Source organism: Hetaerina americana, unplaced genomic scaffold, assembly GCF_022747635.1.
Source record: "Hetaerina americana unplaced genomic scaffold, ioHetAmer1.1.p SCAF_6, whole genome shotgun sequence".
Classification (NCBI taxonomy): domain Eukaryota; kingdom Metazoa; phylum Arthropoda; class Insecta; order Odonata; family Calopterygidae; genus Hetaerina; species Hetaerina americana.
In genome coordinates, this window is record NW_027287205.1 from 81,445,383 (window position 1) to 81,464,723 (window position 19,341).

The following is a 19,341-nucleotide window of genomic DNA, read 5'->3' on the forward strand; positions in this document are numbered from 1 at the left end:
ATATTTCTATAAATTAAAGGGTTGAGGATGTGACTGGCACAATCTGCCAGGATATTTGCATTGATAGGGAGAAGATTTCCTGAGTATATCATCGGTAGATTAGTATTAATGTAGTTATTTTCATAAGTGGATAATAGTTAATTTTATATTTGTGCAATTAAATTAATCTTTGCATAACAATCGAGTGTGTACACAGCATTATACATTCAGCTGTAAGTTAACCATGATGATGGTAATCATAGGAAACAATGTAAAGAAAAGGAAAACTTGTGGATCAAAAACTATTTCGTCAGAACCGCACCAAGCTCATCCCATCATCTGTTGTAGTCTAGAATGAAGGAATAGTTCCTTCCAAATTTTAATCCTCTAAAAATATTCAAGTACTGAATTTACCCATTTGCAGTTATATTATATTCCATCATTTTACCATTGAAGAAAAGCAGAGAATTCATTATTGGTTCATCTTCAAGAAAGATTGTGATATTTTATGTAGCTGAAGTTTAACCTGTACTAATCATGGTAAGATTGCCTGAATAGACAGGAAAATTTGATTTGAAAAACCTAAGTGCATTCTGATTTTGGCTCTGAAATGGTAGTTTGAAAGTACTGCAGTGTTTGGAAGATATGTGAGTAAGATAATTATGGCTCTGTTGACAGTTTTAATTGCCCTTGTCAAGAATTGATCGAAGAGATTTATTGCTTCAAAGAAATGAAATTGGAAAGGATTGTGTTAAATCATTTGACGAATGCCTATATTTGTTATATGTGTATGCGATTGTGGGATATAAGGCAATATGGTAGGTGTATATACATTTTATGGTTGAATTAGGGCACTGCAGCTTTTTCGTCGTGGAAAAAATGGCACTACATTGTACGGATTGTGCATAAATGTATGAGTGAATGAAAGGTCTCTGTCCTCAATTATCATTCCGTCAAGTCAAGACATCATTTCAATATTTAGCAAAAGCTCGTAGGTTTTTTCGGCAGGAAGAGAAAATAAATTCCCAGCCCTAGTTAACCGGACCATTGCTTGTTAATAATTAATTCCAATGGGTAGATAGCTGACTTTTGTTTAGCTGAATATTATTTACATGTAATTGAACTTCTACAATCGTGAACAAACAGGCTGCAGATGTGCACAGCACCAAAACACTGTACCATTTTGATGGGTAACATAGGGATTCATGCAGTAAACCAAGAAAAATATTATAGAATCATCTAAAAGTCCTCAATCAAATTTTGAATAATTGCTTCCATCTAACTGCTCCTAATATGCGGAAATCAACTCAGTGGTCCATATAGTGCTTCACAATTGAGGAAAGAATGGACAAATCCCTGTCAAAATACACAGGTTTGCAAAACTTTAATTACCCCTTCTCTGGACCGATGAGATAAAGCCCATTGTTAGTAGTCTGCCGGAGGTTGCTTCGGGAGTTTCAGACTTGGGTTTGGAGAATTATCTTGTTTTGAGAATTTGGGAAGTACATTTCTCTGGAGGAAACAAGTTACAGGCTTGGAAACCTGGTCCATAAGATGCAGGTTGATTTTAGAGTATATTTTGAATAAAAAAAGTGCATCTTATATGCCTGAGAATGCAATCTTTCCACACAATGAATAACAGTCATAAAAATCACTTGTCCCAAAGTTATGCTACCCATGTTACAATTGAAACTTGCCATAGAAGAGTGATCCCGGTTAATTTATTTCACTAGTTAGCTTGTTTTGAATTCAAGGTTGCATCAGGCATGGGATATGATAACAGGAGTCCACTATGTTAATTTAGCCTAATGCTAAGTTTCTCTCATTTGCTACTCTACAGGGTGCAGTGGTTATCTCCAGATGAATTTCAATTTGAATTTCCTGCCATTTGGTTGTTCCACTAGGGGTCATGATTAGCATTTGGGAAAGCTGTAGGCATCTAGTATACAGTCATAATATCAAAATGGCAGAGATGTTACATACAATTGCGGAGTACAATTGAAGAGCAGCTATTATTGAAAGTGTTCACCCAGTGAAATAGTTCTATTCTTCGGGCAGCCCAGATCAACTCTTTACGATGTTGTGGCTAAGAGTAATGCTTTATAGAAGTCTGGGGAAGGTATTGCTAACCCGGCAAGGAAACCTCGTTCGAGGAAATGCTCGGGTGCTTATTTCAGAGGAATTGTGCGAATTGGCAAATTTGATGAATGTTGTGACACGGTGGGATGGTAACCGTGGGCTCAGGGAGACAATATGTCTTTCAACAGGATGGTGTCCAGCTCGTACGAGTCATTGCCCCCGAATAGCCCAGACTTGAACCTCCTTGTCTATTACTACCTTGATCAAAAAGTTCCCGGAATAACCACCGTGTGGTGCTCCCATCGTTCCGATTTGAGTTCTGTTTTTTTTGTTAAATTGGTACATCTGTTGTTGATATTCCCTTTAAATCTTAGTGTCATAACTTGACATTTGCAAAAGTTACGTAGCCAAGAGTACATCTATCTCTGTGTGTGTTGGCGATTTTTTACAATTGCAGAAATGGATTTAAATTTGCAACAACGAACTTGTATTAAATTTTGCGTAAAAAACGGATTTAGTGGCGCACGGACGTTGGAAAAGTGTTTCGGCAACGATTCTCTAAAAAAAACGGTCGTTTACCAGTGGCACGAGCGGTTCAGAAGTGGTCATGAGTCAATCGAAGATGATGAACGCAGTGGAGACCATCGACATCGAAAGTCGGTGAAAAAATTGATAAAGTAAAAGAAATGTTGGTCAATAACCGCAAATTAACCATCAGAGAAATAGCGGAGGACTTGAACATTGCCTATGGATCCGCCCAAGACATTGTGGTTAATGATTTGGGTTTCCGTCGTGTAGCAGCAAAGTTGGTGCCAAAAGACCTCAATTTCATGCAAAAAAGAGACCGTGTTGACGTCGCAAAAGACATGATTTGCGAGGCTGAATCCAATCCCACATTCATCAAAAGGATCATTACTGGAGACGAGACGTGGGTTTATGAGTACGACACGCAATCCAGACATCAGGCAAGTGAATGGCGTTCACCAAATGAGCCGAGACCAAAAAAACCACGTCGTTTTCAGTCAAAAAAGAAGGCAATGCTGACGGTTTTCATGGATTACAACGGTGTAGTGCATCATGAATTTTTGCCAGAAGGCCAGACAGTAAACAAAGAGTATTATTTGGGCGTTATGAGACGTTTGCGTGAAGCAATTCGCCGAAAGAGACCAGAAATGTGGGCAGAAAACTCGTGGATTTTGCACCATGATAACGCACCGTCGCACAGTGCTATCATTATTCGTAATTTTTTGACGAAAAATGCAACAAATACCATCCAACAGCCACCGAATTCACCTGATTTGGCTCCCTGTGACTTCTTTCTGTTCAATCGAGTTAAAAAACCATTACGGGGAACGCGTTTTAGCAGCCGAGAGGAAGTAATGGAAAAATCGCAGGAAGCACTGATGGACATACCGAAAACCGACCGTAACTTTTGCAAATGTCAAGTTATGACACTAAGATTTAAAGGGAATATCAACAACAGATGTACCAATTTAACAAAAAAAACAGAACTCAAATCGGAACGATGGGAGCGCCACACGGTGGTTATTCCGGGAACTTTTTGATCAAGGTAGTATGTATGTTTGGAGCGTAGTTGAAAGAGTTGCCAATAAGACGAGGTACCCTAAAGTGTCATCTCTAGGAGCTGCTATCGTAGCAGTATTCGTGAATATGGGCAGTGCTGTTTCAAAGAGTGCGTGTGATCGATTCAGGGCAAGATGCGATGGAGGCACCCATTGTGTTACTCTTGACAGATGTGTTATAATAATAATGTTGCTCTTGAATAATGTTACTCTTGAATAATGTTGCTCTTGAATAATGTTACTCTAGACAGATACCAATACTTGTATGTAAAAGGATTTTCATTTATTATTTATTTAATACATTTCCTTATAGACAAAAGTTTCATTTGTCCAGATTTAACTGCCGTACCCTGTATATCATTGTACATATGCGCTTCTTACTGCGCTCATACATTTATACTTAATTGATCTGTTTCATTGTGCAGTGTTTTTGTGCTAGATATTATTGACTTTGTTGTTATTTAATGTGTTTGGTATTCTAGATTATGGTGATGATAAGAAGAAGAAGGAAGAAAAGAAGGAAGATATTGCCAAGTCACAGGAAGAAAAGAGGAAGCACATAAAAACTTTAATAGAAAAAATACCAACGGAGAAGGAGGCATTGTTTGCTTTCCAACTAGACTGGGCTGCTGTCGACAATGTGAGTTTATAATTTTATTTTTGAAGTCGAAAAATGATTTCAAATTGACATTTGAAAAATGATCAATGAATGAGTCATTTTCAACATCGTTCATTCGATCATTGCGTTATATTCTTTCTTGTTTGCAGCAATTAATGGAAAGGAGGATACGACCGTGGATAAATAAGAAAATCATTGAATACATTGGTGAACCAGAACCCACCCTAGTAGACTTCATTTGTTCCAAGGTGTTGGCTGGCAGTGCTCCTCAGGGAATTTTAGATGATGTACAAATGGTAAATATTCAATCAGATCGTCTATTTAGGTATGAATGTAGTTGTCACAATAAACTCACCACATCCTTTATTCCAGAGTGGTAAGGGGATATTTTTGCTTTAGTAAAACTTTGATTTTGCACTCGTAATTTTGATTTTTCTCAATTTTGCACATTATTTTCGATCAATTTCAAGTTTAAAGGTTCCTCTATTTTTCTTTTCCTTGAACTTGTAACTAATTTTTTTGCCTGTCAGGGAATTATTTAAAAAGTTGGAAAATGAATTTGGAGTTTATTTGAGCTTCATTGCCAGCAAACCTTTGACAATGTGTATTAAAAACGTCATGCCAGCTCTTTTGCATTGATGAAAAGCTTTTTCGAGCTGACAATATTGTCATGGTAAGCAAATGAAGCTTTATTTAAATTTGCAGCTGTACTTATATACTTTAATTTTGAATGAAGATAAACTCTATCATGAGAAATCTATGCAAGTGCAAATTTTTGATTGAAGCCCTCTGAATAGTAAATTTTATTTTTAAACTTAATATGTTCCTTAAACAGCATTTTGTCACAGGAGTATGTGAAGAATATTGAAAACTGAAATAGTGGGAATAACAATTGTTTATAAGTATTCCAAGTAACTCATTTTGGAATTGTTTTCAATTTATATCATATCTTAAATGTATACTTCTGGTGAAAGTAGAAGAATATGAGCATTTCCCTGCAGCTCGGGTGTAGTTTGAGGAACAATCATCAAGAATCAGCATTCAGTAATATAATAGGCAACCTTGAACATTTCTTCATGTGTTAGAGTTCCCTTATGCGTCCTACTTTTTATATCGAAATTCCACTATTCTGAGTAAGTAATAGATTAATTGCCTCTGCACCCCAGACCATGATTATACTAGAGTCACATTTACTGTGGCACTTGGGTACAGAATGTGCCAAGGTGTTTTCCCAACTATTTAAGGAAAGGTGAATAAATTCTGCCATAATATTTTAATTATTGTTATATGTATAAGTTGCTTCCTGTGTCAGCATGTCAGTGTTACTGCTTAATGTTGGTTTCAAATTTATTTACAGGTCCTTGATGAAGAGGCAGAAGTTTTTGTTGTCAAAATGTGGCGACTTTTAATCTATGAAATAGAAGCTAAGAAACTTGGCTTAGTTAAGTGATGCAAGTGATACAGAGTGAGTGGTAAAACATTAAATAGAATGTGTATAGATTGAATAGTCATGCAAATGTTGGGTTCATATCAGGACTTAAGTTAAGAATTTGTTTGCTTCTTGTTATAAAGTCATGTTCCGTTAAATTTCATTTGGGGTCATGAGTGAGAGGTAAGCAATGTATTTACATCTTGAGTGATAGGAATGAAGTGGTGAACTTATTGTGGACTACATTTCATGACTGCATCAGGTCCGGAGGTGTTTATGATGATAGTATGATGCTTAAGTGTGTGGTTTGTAAATACATGCCAATCTTTCAGAACTGAGCTAATCATGAGTTTCTGGCTGATTATGAGGACTTATTTCTCATTGTTTTAAGTTGGGACACATCAGTGCTGGGAATTATGTTTTCAGAAGTCTGATTGTGTTATGTTTTGTTCACCCAGCTTCCCATGCCACTAAAGTATTAATATGCTGAGTAGGGAAATTATGGCTGATTATCGTTTTATTATTTTGTCATAGCATCGTTACACATTTTTATGCATTTCTTTGGTTCTTAATCCAGTGTTGATTGTAAATATGAATTTCGATTGCCTTAATATATACATCTATTTCCTAAGGAAATTTCTGAAAAGTTTTTTCTAATGTTCAGCAATAAATTTTTCCCGTGATTTTTGTGCCTCAAGAATGGTTTATATCGATTTTTAATTAATGTTTGCCTTTGGCATGATGTCTTCTCTACAATCATAGTGAATATGACAGAAATCAAGTTAAACTGTCAGATGTTCTAAAATGTTTGGTATATGCCAGAAATCTTTTATGATATAAACTCTAAAACTCTAAATATAAATTCTAAAACTAAATGTCAGCTGATCAACTGAATTAGTTGTGAACTCCAAAATCTGTAAAATGATATTAAACATCATATCTCCTGTCCTTGTGTAGTTTATATCTTCTGTGAAGAGACCAGCATGAGGTTAACCAAGTTAATAAGGTTAGCGGCTGTAATATTTTTTATAAACTCATTGTAATACAAATTCAAATTTGCCTGTTAATTCTGCCAAAAATATAGGATGTTTTGATTTGTAGCAAATTTGTATAATAAGGACCTGCTTTGGATTGAGATGTACAATGAAATATTTAAAATGCCAGTATAATGAAAGCAATGGAGAATAATTTCAGCTGTTGTTCTTATTTAAGCTTTGGATTGTTATTATTTTCTAATGGCTGAAGAGTGGTTAATTTATTGCAAATTCACGGCAAAAACTGATTGGCATGCTAGTGCTTAGTTGGCTTACTAAGTAGTTGTTATTTTTTGGAAAAGTGTTTTACATAGAAAAGTTCCCCTTAACTGCATCCCATCCCAGCCAAAAACTAAAAACATTATAGGAACTTATTATTTGTTACCTTAGAAAGTAGTGGCAGATATATTAATTCCTGTTTTTAGTTCAGTTCAAATTTCTGTTCTTACGCTTGATTTCAGAACATTTAGCCACAGACAAAAATTACATAAATATAACCTGATTGGTGTATTTTTCATTTGCTATTTGATTTCATGGATATGCATTAAAGGGACAACCTATTGATGAGGTTTGATCTCTATGATGCTGGAGGGCATGCCCTCTTAGATTAAATTTCAATTAACAAATTGTGAAGTTCATCAGATGTTTATGTACCCTTAAAACATGCAAATCCAGTTCACAATATCTTTAACAAAGGGCATGATTAATGTCATTAGCATTCTTATTTTTGGCTTTATGTAATGGCAGTGGCAAAGGGAGTTTTGAAAAAATGTTTGACTATGCAAATCCAAGGAAACAAATCGGTCACAACCTGATTTTGCTCTAAGAGATCATTGGAAATGGAACTGAAGCTCTTCCTCTACATTCCAGTTCATACATATTACGATGTTAAATAGAAAATTTCTCATAATGCAGTTGAAATAAACTATTTATCACAGTGAAACTTTTGAATTTTCAATGTCCTCTCTCTACTCTAATGCACTTTATCCAGCAATGTTAAAATGTCTTGATCCCATTGCAAAAATTTATTCCTTCAGGCCTGCAAAATACCCATCTACTTCAGCTGTGTGTTCTTTGTTTGAAGGTAATTTCCATCCACTGAGTGAAATTTTGAGCTGAGAACAGATCAAAATCAGATGCTGCTAAATCAGGTGGGTGTGGCAACAAAAGGTACATTAGTACACTTATTTTTGCCATGGCCAAAGACACTTGTGTGAGGGCATGCTTTGTCTTGACTTAAGACGACTCTCTTCCTTGCTAAACCTGGCCTTTTTTGTGTATCTTTTGTTGAAGTTGGTCCAGAAGGTTAGCATAGTATTATTGTCCAGTGGGAAAATAATGTCTGCAGAATCCCTTTTGCATCCCAGAAAACTGAAATCATCACCTGTATGGCCTTAGCTTCCTTTGGTGGTGGCGAATCAACATTTCCTCTGTTTAGTCTTAAGGGAATAGTAGTGGATCCAAGTATCATCTGTGGAAGCAAACCAATGTGGAAAATCTTGTTGGTTGCTCTTAAAACTGGTCAAACATAGTTGAGAAATTTCCATTCTTTAGCGTTATTCATCCTGCCTCCAGAGTGCTAGACACATCCAGCAGATAATTGTCTCATATCCAATTCTACTCCACAATGTGAAGGCAAAGAGGTTGATGCTTGAGGACTCGGACCGACATGGTGCAGTGGCTAATGTGCAGGCTTCTCTCTGAGAGGCGCCGGGTTCAAATCCTGGAGACAATAAATATTTTTGAGTGCTATTCTTAACCCTTCTTGAGATGCTTTGTTGAGAGCACTTTGAGTGAGTACAGCGCCCGTCGGATGGGACGTTAAACTGGGGACCCCTTGGACAAGAGTAAGCTGATGCCAACGCCAGGTTTCTCCCCACCCTTCCTTTCCCATCCATCCCAAATGGTGCAAATGACCTTGGCTGTCGGTCGCCTCCCATAAACACTACTACTCCAATTCTACTGTTAAACTGTGATATTCATTTCAATGCAACAATTTCAGAGTGTAAAAATCATTCGCCTTGACTGGGAGGAGGACGCCTTTAAGAGGACGCCGCGGTAGCTTAAGCACTCGACCGGATATTGAGGGATCTGGGTTCGTATCCCAGTCAAGGCGAACGATTTTTACACTCTGAAATAGTTGCATTGAAATGCACATTAGCGGATGACTCCGTTAAAAGTTACTGGTGCGGCATCTCCCGCAGTTTCTTTGGAATTTGTCTGTGATATTCATGTTCAGATGACATCCCTACGGCTTCAGCAATTTCTCGCACTTATACTGTCTGCGATCCTCCATGATCCCGTTATGCACTTTTGCAATAATTTCTGGGGTCGTGGAAAATTTTGGCCGACCATTACGCGGGTCATCATCTAAGCAGTCCCGACAAAGCTTAAACTCAATTTTATCCCTGTGGTTGTGAGAATGAGAATACTCCCGCAATATTCCTGCCTGTAGTAAGAGGCAACTAAAAGGGCGGGGGGACAACCCCGAAAACAATCCCCCAGTGAGCTAGGAATGCGTCCAAGGCTGCCTAGTGGATCTGCTGTCGTGTTGTTCAGCCATACATCTGGCCCGAGTTCCACTAGAGTGTTTGCCGTGCCTGGTGATCCGTAAGCTAGAGAAGAAGGTCCTGGACGGTGAGATTTCGGGTTCCCAGCCGTGCTTCGGATGGCCCGTGTGGACCTAGGAGTGATATTCCCTTGATTTCGCGTTAACGGGCAGCCGGGAGCTAGCCACCACTGGTCAATCGGCTTCCGTCCCGCTTTCGTTCCGGTGGTGAGTGCCAAAGGGGGAGGGGGAGTATGCGTAGGTGCAAGGGTTTTTGGTGGGCCCTTGCATAGAAGATCCTAACCCGAAACAGGCAACCACTCCGGAAGCGCTCTATCCTTCTAGTTAGTCCGGGCGACCGCTCCGATTTTGCCGCTAGGCCGGGGGATGAATCTCGTTATTGTATTGGAGGAAAATACTTCCAATACTCGAAATATCCCATCCGGACGCGGACTTAGGAGACACCGTAGTAAGTTCCAGCAATAAATATTTAGCCATGCGGTTTTCGAAGGCAGTTGAATCTTTTGCTTAAGTGTCCCCCTTCCTAATACATAAAGTCCTATTTAATTTGACACCTGGAGAATCGAAGTTAGTCAAAAAGCTGCGCAATACCACACTCCTAATTGAAACAGAATAGGAAACAATGTGACCGTCTATTGGCAACTGGTATGCTACCCACCATTCCCGTACATGTCGAAGTTCATAAAACTCTCAACACGTCTGGGTGTTATGTTGCACTTCGAACTATTACACGTCGACATCGAAGATGTAAAAGAAATAGATGGCTTCTCAAGGACCCATTGACGCACGTCGATTGACAATGAATAGGAGCAGCGAGACAAAACTACCTCAATAGTTCTTAAATGATCTTTAGACCAGATCCCTGAAAAGGTTTTTATCGGGTACGATGCGTCTCAGTGCGACCGTTCATCCCGAACCCTATGCATTGCTTCACATACCAACGCTTTGGTCATATATCTCATCGATATGAGGGCAAGCCCGCATGTCCACGTCGCGGCAAAAAGGAACATGATGGGACGATTTGTGACGCCAGATGCGAGGGAACACATCCTGTATAATCCGTTAATGCCACAAAATGCGTGAGGAAAAATATAATGGAAACCAAAACTCAAGAAAAAGTTCCATACCTCGAAGCGCGGAAAAATTGAGGGAAATCAATGGCCACACTTTGCCTCGTTCATTCGCCCAAGTCGTATCGTAGGCATTAAAGAAACCCACAGTGTCTACTCATACCGAAAATAGAACTCCAGGTGCTAGAAAACTCTAGGGAACGTGCGAAAATCAACATGTAGGCATGTACACCAAGGACCATAAAGGATACACCATAAGCTATTATTTTATCGTAGGTGGTGCACAAAAACTTGAATGTCACCGGCTAGAGAAAACAGCTAAGGACGCGAATTCATGCCTTCTCCTAGTCCTTCACGTGGGAACACCAGTGTTGAGGATATGGGCGTGTTCTTTTCCACTGCCTGAGCGATCGCTACGAAAAGTGTGACCTGTCCCTGTCGGTGAGTCATATCCTGAGACAGTGCAACAAATGGGTTAGAGATACTGTTAAAATAAAGGGTCATTTGATTAGTATTTTAGGGGATGACCGTGACTCCTAGAATAAGGTTTTAACATTTAAAGGGAGACTGGCCTAATCGAACAAAAAAAAGTTGTGATACCCTTTTCTTTAGCAGTTATGGTTTTAAGGGACCATTTGGTCTCAATTTCGCCCAAATAAAGACCTCTATCTATCTATCTATGGTTTTAAAGCTAATGGTTTTTAAAGTTTTAAAAATGACCATAGCTGTCGACGCACCCGTAAACCCTGACTAATACCATCTGTGACTCAGGGACACAGTAGCTTTATCAGATAACCTTAGCTCTATACAACTCTGGTGCGACACTTGGCAATTAGAATTAAACTTAAAAAAGTGCGTAGTCATAATTTTTTGGAAAAAGAGCAATTCCCACCCGAAAGCCTAATGCTTCGAGAGCACCGGAATGGAATGTGTAGACTCAATGAAATACCTGGGTGTTGCCCTCACTTGCTATCTCTCCTTGGTGAAACACATACAGGGAGTATGTAGACGAGCTAACAAATTTAGGATTTATTAGAAGAGTACTTGGTTAATGTGGTGAGAAATGTTATCTGTCGTTGGTCAGGCCTCATTGAGAATATGCTACAAGTATATCGGACCCTTACGAATTTGGATTAATTGCCGAATTGGATCGTGTGAAGCGTAGATGAGCTAGATTTATATAACGCTGTTATGAAAAACTTAGTAGCGTATCCAACATATTAGAGAAGCTAGGCTGGGAATCACTCACGTAGCGAAGGTTAAATTACAGATTAAATGTAATGAGTAAATTGGAAGATGTCTCTCTAGCAGTGATGTTGAAAATGTATTATTACCGCCATTGTTCTACCGTAGGGGAGATCATGTCGACAAAATAAGAGAGATGAAGTGTAGAAGAGGGAGATTTAAGATGCCATTTTTTCTACGAACGATAAGGGATCGGAATACCGTGTCCCACCGTGGTTGTGTCACACGCGGGTCTGGTTTGTATTCATCCCCCGCCACATACCCTAGTGGTGGCTTGCAGTGTACCAAAGTATCCGAAATATCTATGTGCTAGGTATGGCGGGGAAGGTGCGGGTTGCACGGAGAATTAAAAAAGAGACAGGAAAAATGGATGCAGAGCATACTGATTGGGAATGGCTATTGGGGAGAATGTTAGACAAGAGCGAGGAAGGGGCAGGAATAGGATAGGATATTGGTCGGAATGAAGGGAGGAAGGAAGTAGGTAAAATTGAATGAGGTACATATTGGAAAGTTTAGTGTTGTAAGTTGGACGAAACTTGAGTGCAAACAAATGTATCAAGTCAATTAGTTCTTTTGAACCTGAACCGTCAAATAGCAGCGAAAACCGCAATAAGGCGTGATTTAAGTAATATTTTACGGTATGACCCTAACTCCTTACATATAATTTTAAAATAAACGCCCAAAGGAGGCACTTAAGCTGTATTCTTTTTTCGAGGTTTTTAATTTTAAATTTATCTATTTATTAAAATAGTAATGAGGTTTTAAAGCTTTTGATAGTGGTTCAAAATGACCATAGCTATGTCGCACCCTAAAAACTTAACTACTACGACTTAGTAGTCAAATCCATGGCTATAAAAATAAATATTTCTCTGCATTAATACCAAGTTTTTCATTCTCAATGATGAAATGTTCTCCATTTACAAGAGCTAAAATTAGCTGGTCGTGTGATACAGGGTTCGTCCGGAAAATAAGTGTACTGACTCCTGGGCTGGGCGCGCCGCTCCAGGCGCGCCCAGCACCGCTCTGATGGGCTGCGATTGGAGGGGGGTATGTTGGCGAGCGACGCTGAAAAAGGCAGTCGGCTCTGAGCTGTGGTGTAGTGAGGAGCTCTGTTAACGCGAACCTCCACACTCGACCCACGTCACGGAAAGCGATGCCGAAGTTTTTGGAGCAGCGTTATTCCATCAAATTTGCGGTAAAGCTTGGGAAATCGTCTACCGAAACTGTCGGTATGTTTAACCAGGCTTACGGGGAGTCAGCCATGTCCAGAAACATGATCTTTCGGTGGCACAAGATGTTCGTGGAGGGCAGAGAAGAGGTCGACGACGAGTCTTTGAGAGGTTCCCGATGATGCCTTCGCGGGAGCGTTCCAGGAATGGGAACGCCGCTGGAACAAGTGTATCGACTCACAAGGGTCCTATTTTGAGGAATATTAGCTTAAGATATGTAAAAGTGTAATAATTTTTTTTTCCTGAGCTCAGTACACTTATTTTCCGGACGAACCCTGTATCTGGTTCTGGTTTCGCGCATGAATGTTTGGTAGCTTGCAGCATTGTAACTTAAGATAGCGATATAAAGGAAAAATGTCTCTGAGAGACACATGATGAGGAGTACGTTTATTTCTCATATGGGTGTAGCTCGGTTCGAGAAGTCGATTTTCCCGGTTCCCAGTAGACTTTTTTCTGGATTCGTGAACTGGAAAGCGAAAACAATCCCCGCCCGGAAATCCGAGTTCTTTGCCATCGCATTCAACGGCGTGGCGGATTGCTTCAATGGTAATGCATCGGTGATGGCATCACTTTTCGTGGACGACCTAGTCATATTTTGCCGGTCGACACGACTCGTAAACGCCACTAGTCCAGGCGAGACCTTAAATAAATTGGAAGACTGGTCGCAAAGAAAGGCATCCGTTTCTCCCTGCATAGTCTCTTGTGAAGACCATGTCCCCCGCGCACACTAAAGCGTTCGCAACTGAGTTGAAATATCAGCGACTCTTCGGGTTTTCTTCAAATTGCACTCCGACTTCCTCCTTGTCTATATCGATGGATCGAAGTCGTGCCTATAGCATGTGCCTATGCGGTGGTTGAGTCCTGAGGAAACTAAGCGGTTTTTGCAGATTTTTCGCTGCCAAACTGATAGCAGTCAGGGTAGCCTCAAGCGAAATAAAAATAAATAACATACTCTTTCCTAATTTGCTCGGACTCGTTGTTGAGCGCCCTGAAATCCATATCGGTCTTCTTATCAAGGCACACGATAGTTCAGGTGATCCATCCACCCTATTTTCAGAGAAAGGGCATTAAGGTATTCTTCATGTGGACTCGTGGCCACGTAGGAATTAATTGCAGGGGATCGGTGGCTAACGTACAGGCTTCCCACCGAGAGGGCCCGGGTTCAAATCCTGGACACAACAAACATTTTTCAGCGGTATCCCGATCATTACTTGAGGTGCTTTCTGAAGAGCACTTTGAGTGAGTACTACGTCCGTCGTAGCGGACATTTGCCATTATGACATTATGCCATTATGACATGCATGATGACATATTTGTGTCTTTTGACAAGAGTAGGCTAATACCGACGCCGGGTGTCTCCCCACCCTTCCTTTCCCATCCATCCCTAATGGCGCAAATGACCTTAGCTGTCGGTCGCCTCCCATAAAAAACTAAACCAAAACTAAGGAGTTACTGGCAATGAGATAGCCGACAAAGCAGCCAAGGAAGCCCTAGGTAAGGTCGGGACAGATTCCACTTTGGTACCTGTGGATGACATATAAGTGTGGAGCAGATAGATTTCAGATGTCATTTTTTCCATGAACGATAGGGGATCATAATAATATTGTTCGCCCGCGGTAGGGTCATGTTCGAATAAAATTATTTTGGTGTGCATTCAACCCCTGCCACTCACCCTAGCGGTGGCTTTAAGGGTATATAAATAAATGACCTAGAGGCGCCTGGTTTTAAACCAGTGGAAGGGAGCTTGGCGGTCCGTGGATAACAACAAAGAGAGGGCAATACGTAAAAAGTCGTTCGTTTCGGCGTGGTCCTCCTCCATCCGGAAAAATCGGAGGGAAGAGGTCGCCATCATGCGCTTGAGGATGGGACACTCATACCACTTCACGGAAGGAAAGGCGCAACCTCGCTGAGAAGGGTGTGACCTGCCCCTGACGTTGAACCATACTTTGACACAGTATAAACAAATACCAGAGGGCTAGAGACACTTTAAAAATATGGGGTGATTTGAGTAATATTTTAGGGGATGACCCTAACTCCTCAAATGGAGTGTTTATATTTTTAAGGATAACTGGCCAAATGGGAAAACTAACATTTGTGGTATCATTTTTTTATTGCCTTTGGCTTTTAATATTTATGGATTTATTCATTGATCTATTTATTTAAAAATGTTGAGAGTAGAAACCTTTTGACATTGGTGCAAAATGACCACAGCTGTCGACGCACCCTAAACCCAAAACAACTACTTGGGTGGCCTTGAAAGGCCAGCCCAGTCCCAACCGTATCTGCAAACGCAGGGGAGCATCCGTTGGAAAACCAAAGGACCTTTGCGATGGGTGATTACGCTTGTGAAGTTTTATCCGTGTCTAACCACCCATATTTTAACACCCTTTTTAATCCGCGATTTTTATGCATACAACAGGTGGAGAAGGGCCTCTAGGCCCCTCTCGCTTCGTTTTTCGGCTAAATTTTGCCTTTCTGGAAGTATGCCCTGGTTTCTACGCTAAGTCGTTGCCTTGGTTATTACCTACGCCTGATGCAAAGACTTTCACTCATGCAAACTAAAGTGTTTGCAACTGAGTCGGAATAAACAGCGACTTGTTTAGTGTCTTCCTCGGATCGCACTCCGACTTCGTCCCTATCTAAACCAATGGATCAAAGTCGGAATCTGCATGTGTCTGTGCGGTGATCTCGCGCTACCATGGAGTCTCGAGGCAAAAACCTGAGTAGTTTTTGCAGTTTTTTCATATCCACACTGTTAGTGATCAGGATAACTTGAGACGAAATAATAAGAAATAACGTCTCTTTTATAATTTTAGTTAGCTTGAATTCATGCTGCTTCCGGGAATTACCGTCGCGGAGGTGAAATGATTGACGATGGATGTCCATCAACTCACCTACGCGACGGCAATTCCCGGAAGCAGCATGAATCCATCAAATAGACGTCACGGAAGCCTAAGGATTTTTGTTAACTTGTTCATATATTCTCCATCTATGTTTCACCCAGCCCCCCCTGCGGGTATGGCGATCGTGAATACTCCCGCGACATCCTTGCTTGTTGAAGGAGGTGACTAAAAGGGTGGGGAGAAAACCCCGAAAGCAAAACCCCTGGTATCAGAGGATGCGTCCGGACAGTGCTGTTGACCTGCTGTCTGTGTGCGGCCATACCATCTGGCCTGTGATCCGCCCAGGAATTTGCCGTGCCCGGAGGCCCGTAAGGGAGATAAGGGGATCCTGGACGGTGAGATACTGGTTCCCAGCAGGAATTAGGATACCCTATATGGACCGGGTAGCGATACCCATCCTTGGCCCCGAATTTAATGAAAACGGGAGGCCGGGAGCTAACCCCTCCCGGCCAATCGGCTTCCGTCGCGTTTTCGCTTCGGTGGCGAGTGCCAAGGTTGTGGGGGTCTGCGTAGGGAGGTCGGCGATGTAAGGGTTTTCGTGGGCAATAGTATCGAATATCCACCCCAAAACAGACAACTCCTGAAGCTCTATATCCCTGGCGACCGCTGCGATGAAGCGGAGCGGCTTCCCGGATGTGTCTTCGTGGTGGGTGGGGAGGCCGAGGGATGAATCAAATGCTGGCATGGAGGAATAAACAACTCCACCACCCAAGAGACCCCATCCGGACGCGGGCGGGGGAGAGAACTGTTTCGCTGCCGCGTGCAAACGGAACTTAATTATATCGTCTGTCAAGGCAGGAGAGACCCTGAAAAAGGTATCACCATCCCTTATACGAAGAGTGCTTTCAGATATCGAACGAGGCGATCCTAAGAGCGTCAAGAAATAGAGGGATGGCACACTGCTCATTGAGACCCCCAACGACAGACAGCGATAAACTATTGGCAATGGGAATGCTCCATGAGATTCCGATAAAGGTGGAGGTGCACCGCAAACCTGTTGGGGAGTCATTAGTTATTAGGATCTCTTAAACGTGAAAGTCGACGAGATCAAGAGCGAAATGTTTTCTCATGGATTGATCGATTGCCGCCGATTATCCACAAAGCGCGACGGAGAAAGTGTCAACAGCACCTCCTTGCTGTTGACATTTGCGCGAGACAAGCTCCCAGATAAAAGGGTTCAATGGGTATGATTCGATTCCAGTTCGGCCGTTTATACCCAACCCAGTGTGTTGTTTTCAGTGCCAACGCTGCGGCCACGTCGCCTCGCGATGTGAGGGCAAAGCCACCTGCCCGTGCCGTGGCAACGAAACGCACGAGGGTAAAGAGTACAATTCGGAACCCTTTGCGTCCATTACGAGAGTGTACTACCAATGTCCTCCCGTAATTGCCCGAAGATGAAAGAGGAAACGAAGGTCATGGAGATAAAGACCCTCGAAAAGGTCCCATACTTGGAAGCAAGGAGAAAATACAGGGCGCTAGTCGCCCCAACTTCCTCCGGGTCCTTTGCTTCCGTTGCGTCCATCCCATTGCCAAAGTGGAACATTGCCACGTAGACAGACGACCCAGAAGAAAACGTTGCATATAAACACAAGGAAATATAAGACCGCAAAAGGGACTAAACAAAATGTGGACAACGAGACACGTTCTCGTCTGCCAGACCATTCTAAGAAGAGCTCACCAAAAAACATCAAACGAGAAAAGACACCATCCCCTACACCTCCAGCAAAGCTAAGAAAGCCGGAGGTAATTGAAGAGGACTCTCTGCAACCGAGGCCCTCGCGAGCGAATGGCGGTGGAAATACTGCTTCAAGCGATAATTTTCCAACAAGTCGCTTATCTCAACACTTTTTAAAACCTAACCTATTGAATTGAGCACATGAACTTTTAAAACGGGCGGTAAAGGCAAAGATATCTGCGAATCGCGGTTAAATTCTTTTACGTTGAACTCATTGAATCAACTTGTCAATTCACCAAGTAGGGGGAAAATATTCTGGATTTGTTATCAACAAATACTCCCAAAAAAGTCTTAAATATAGAAACTGTAACAGGAATTAGTGACCACAGGGTTATAAATGCCAAGTTTTCGCTACTTGGGGTCCGAAATAAGAAGCCTAACAGGAAAATTTACTTATTTTAAGAAGGGGACTACAGTGGCCTAAATTGCGTGCTACAGAATCAATTTGCTATTTTCAATAAAGATAGTAACCACCGAAATATTGAGGATACGCGGAATCATTTCCTTGAGATCACGGGCTCAATAGTCAGCAAGTTCATTCCCAGGAAAATTTATAAAAGACAACACGGAACATAGATGGTACAACCGGGCTTTTAGAAAGGCATTGAGACGTAAAAGGCTATTTCATGCCAAAATGAAATATATTAGGGATGGTATCAGTAGCGACAAAAACGAATGAGATCACTTATAATTACAAGATATCTAGAGCGAGTGCCAAGAATTAATTTCGGAAAGCGCTAAACGAATTCAAAAGGAACAGGTTAGCGGATTTTCGAAAGAGAATCCTGTAGCTCTTTGGTCATACGTCAGAGAAGTTCAGGGAAATAAGTCAACTGTTAATTCACTTTCAAATGATAAAGGCGAAAGAGAGACCAGCAATTAGGAAAAGGTTAACTTACTAAATTCATTCTCTCAAAGCGTCTTCACCAGTTTCTCACAGAATGCCTCCGATAGCTTAACAAATCGTGCCGGTCAACTGATGCCCAAAATTGAAATCTCATATAATGGAATTGCGCGTTTGCTGGAAACTATTAAACCTAATAAATCCTCCGGGCCTGATGAAATACCGGATCGTATATTTTTATGGATCTAGCTTCGGAAATAGCGCTGTATCTAGGAATAATATTTTAGAAGTGGCTGGTAGATCACGTGGTCCCCAGAGATTGGAAAACAGCCAACGCAACAACAATATTTTTGAAAGCGGAGACAAGGGGGAACCGAGCAATCACAGACCTGTCCCCTTCACATCCATTTCGTGCAAGGTTAAGGAGCATAAAGTTGCTAGTTTGATCGTGAGGCACCTCAATTATCAGGATTTAGTAATGAAAAATCAGACCAGTTTCCGAAAAGGTAGATCGGAGGCGAGAGACAACTTGCGCTTTTGGTTCATCATATTCTTATTTCGGGAGATAGTAATCTTCCAGTGGACGCGAATTTTCTAGATTTTAAGAATGCCTTCGAAAAACACCTCATAGTAAACGGCTCGCAAAGCTAGAAGCATATGGAATAGATAAAAATATCCGAAGATGGATTAAAGACTTTTTGAATGGTCGGCTTCAAAGAGCAGTGATAGATGGAGTTAGCTCAAATGCAGTCGATATTAACTCAGGTGTTCCCCGGTGATGTGTCTTCGGACCTCCTTTATTCTTACTCTACATTGATGAAATTGACTCCGTAGTCACAAGTAAGATAAGTTTATTTGCCAACGATGTAGTGGTTTACCGTTATATCCGTGATCCTGAGAACACAGCAGCTTTGTCAGATGACCTTAATGCTATAAAACGCTGGTACGACACTTGGCAATTAAAATTAAGCTTAAAAAACTGCGTAGTCATAAAGTTTTGGAAAAAGAGAAATTCCTACCCTA

At 41.1% G+C, this 19,341-nt stretch overlaps 1 protein-coding gene across 3 annotated transcripts in view; it reads left to right on the forward strand.

Moving 5' to 3' along the window:
• The window catches only part of LOC139695386 (RNA-binding protein 25-like), a 36,896-nt gene extending 30,261 nt beyond the window's left edge, over nucleotides 1-6,635 (forward strand). For all 3 annotated transcript variants that reach the window (XM_071594115.1, XM_071594117.1, XM_071594116.1), the window contains exons 15-17: nucleotides 4,124-4,281; nucleotides 4,410-4,556; nucleotides 5,618-6,635. In XM_071594115.1, the coding sequence (XP_071450216.1) occupies nucleotides 4,124-4,281; nucleotides 4,410-4,556; nucleotides 5,618-5,710 (398 nt within the window). In that variant the 3' untranslated portion in view covers nucleotides 5,711-6,635. The remainder of the gene's footprint in view (nucleotides 1-4,123; nucleotides 4,282-4,409; nucleotides 4,557-5,617) is intronic.
• Nucleotides 6,636-19,341: the final 12,706 nt, after the last annotated feature.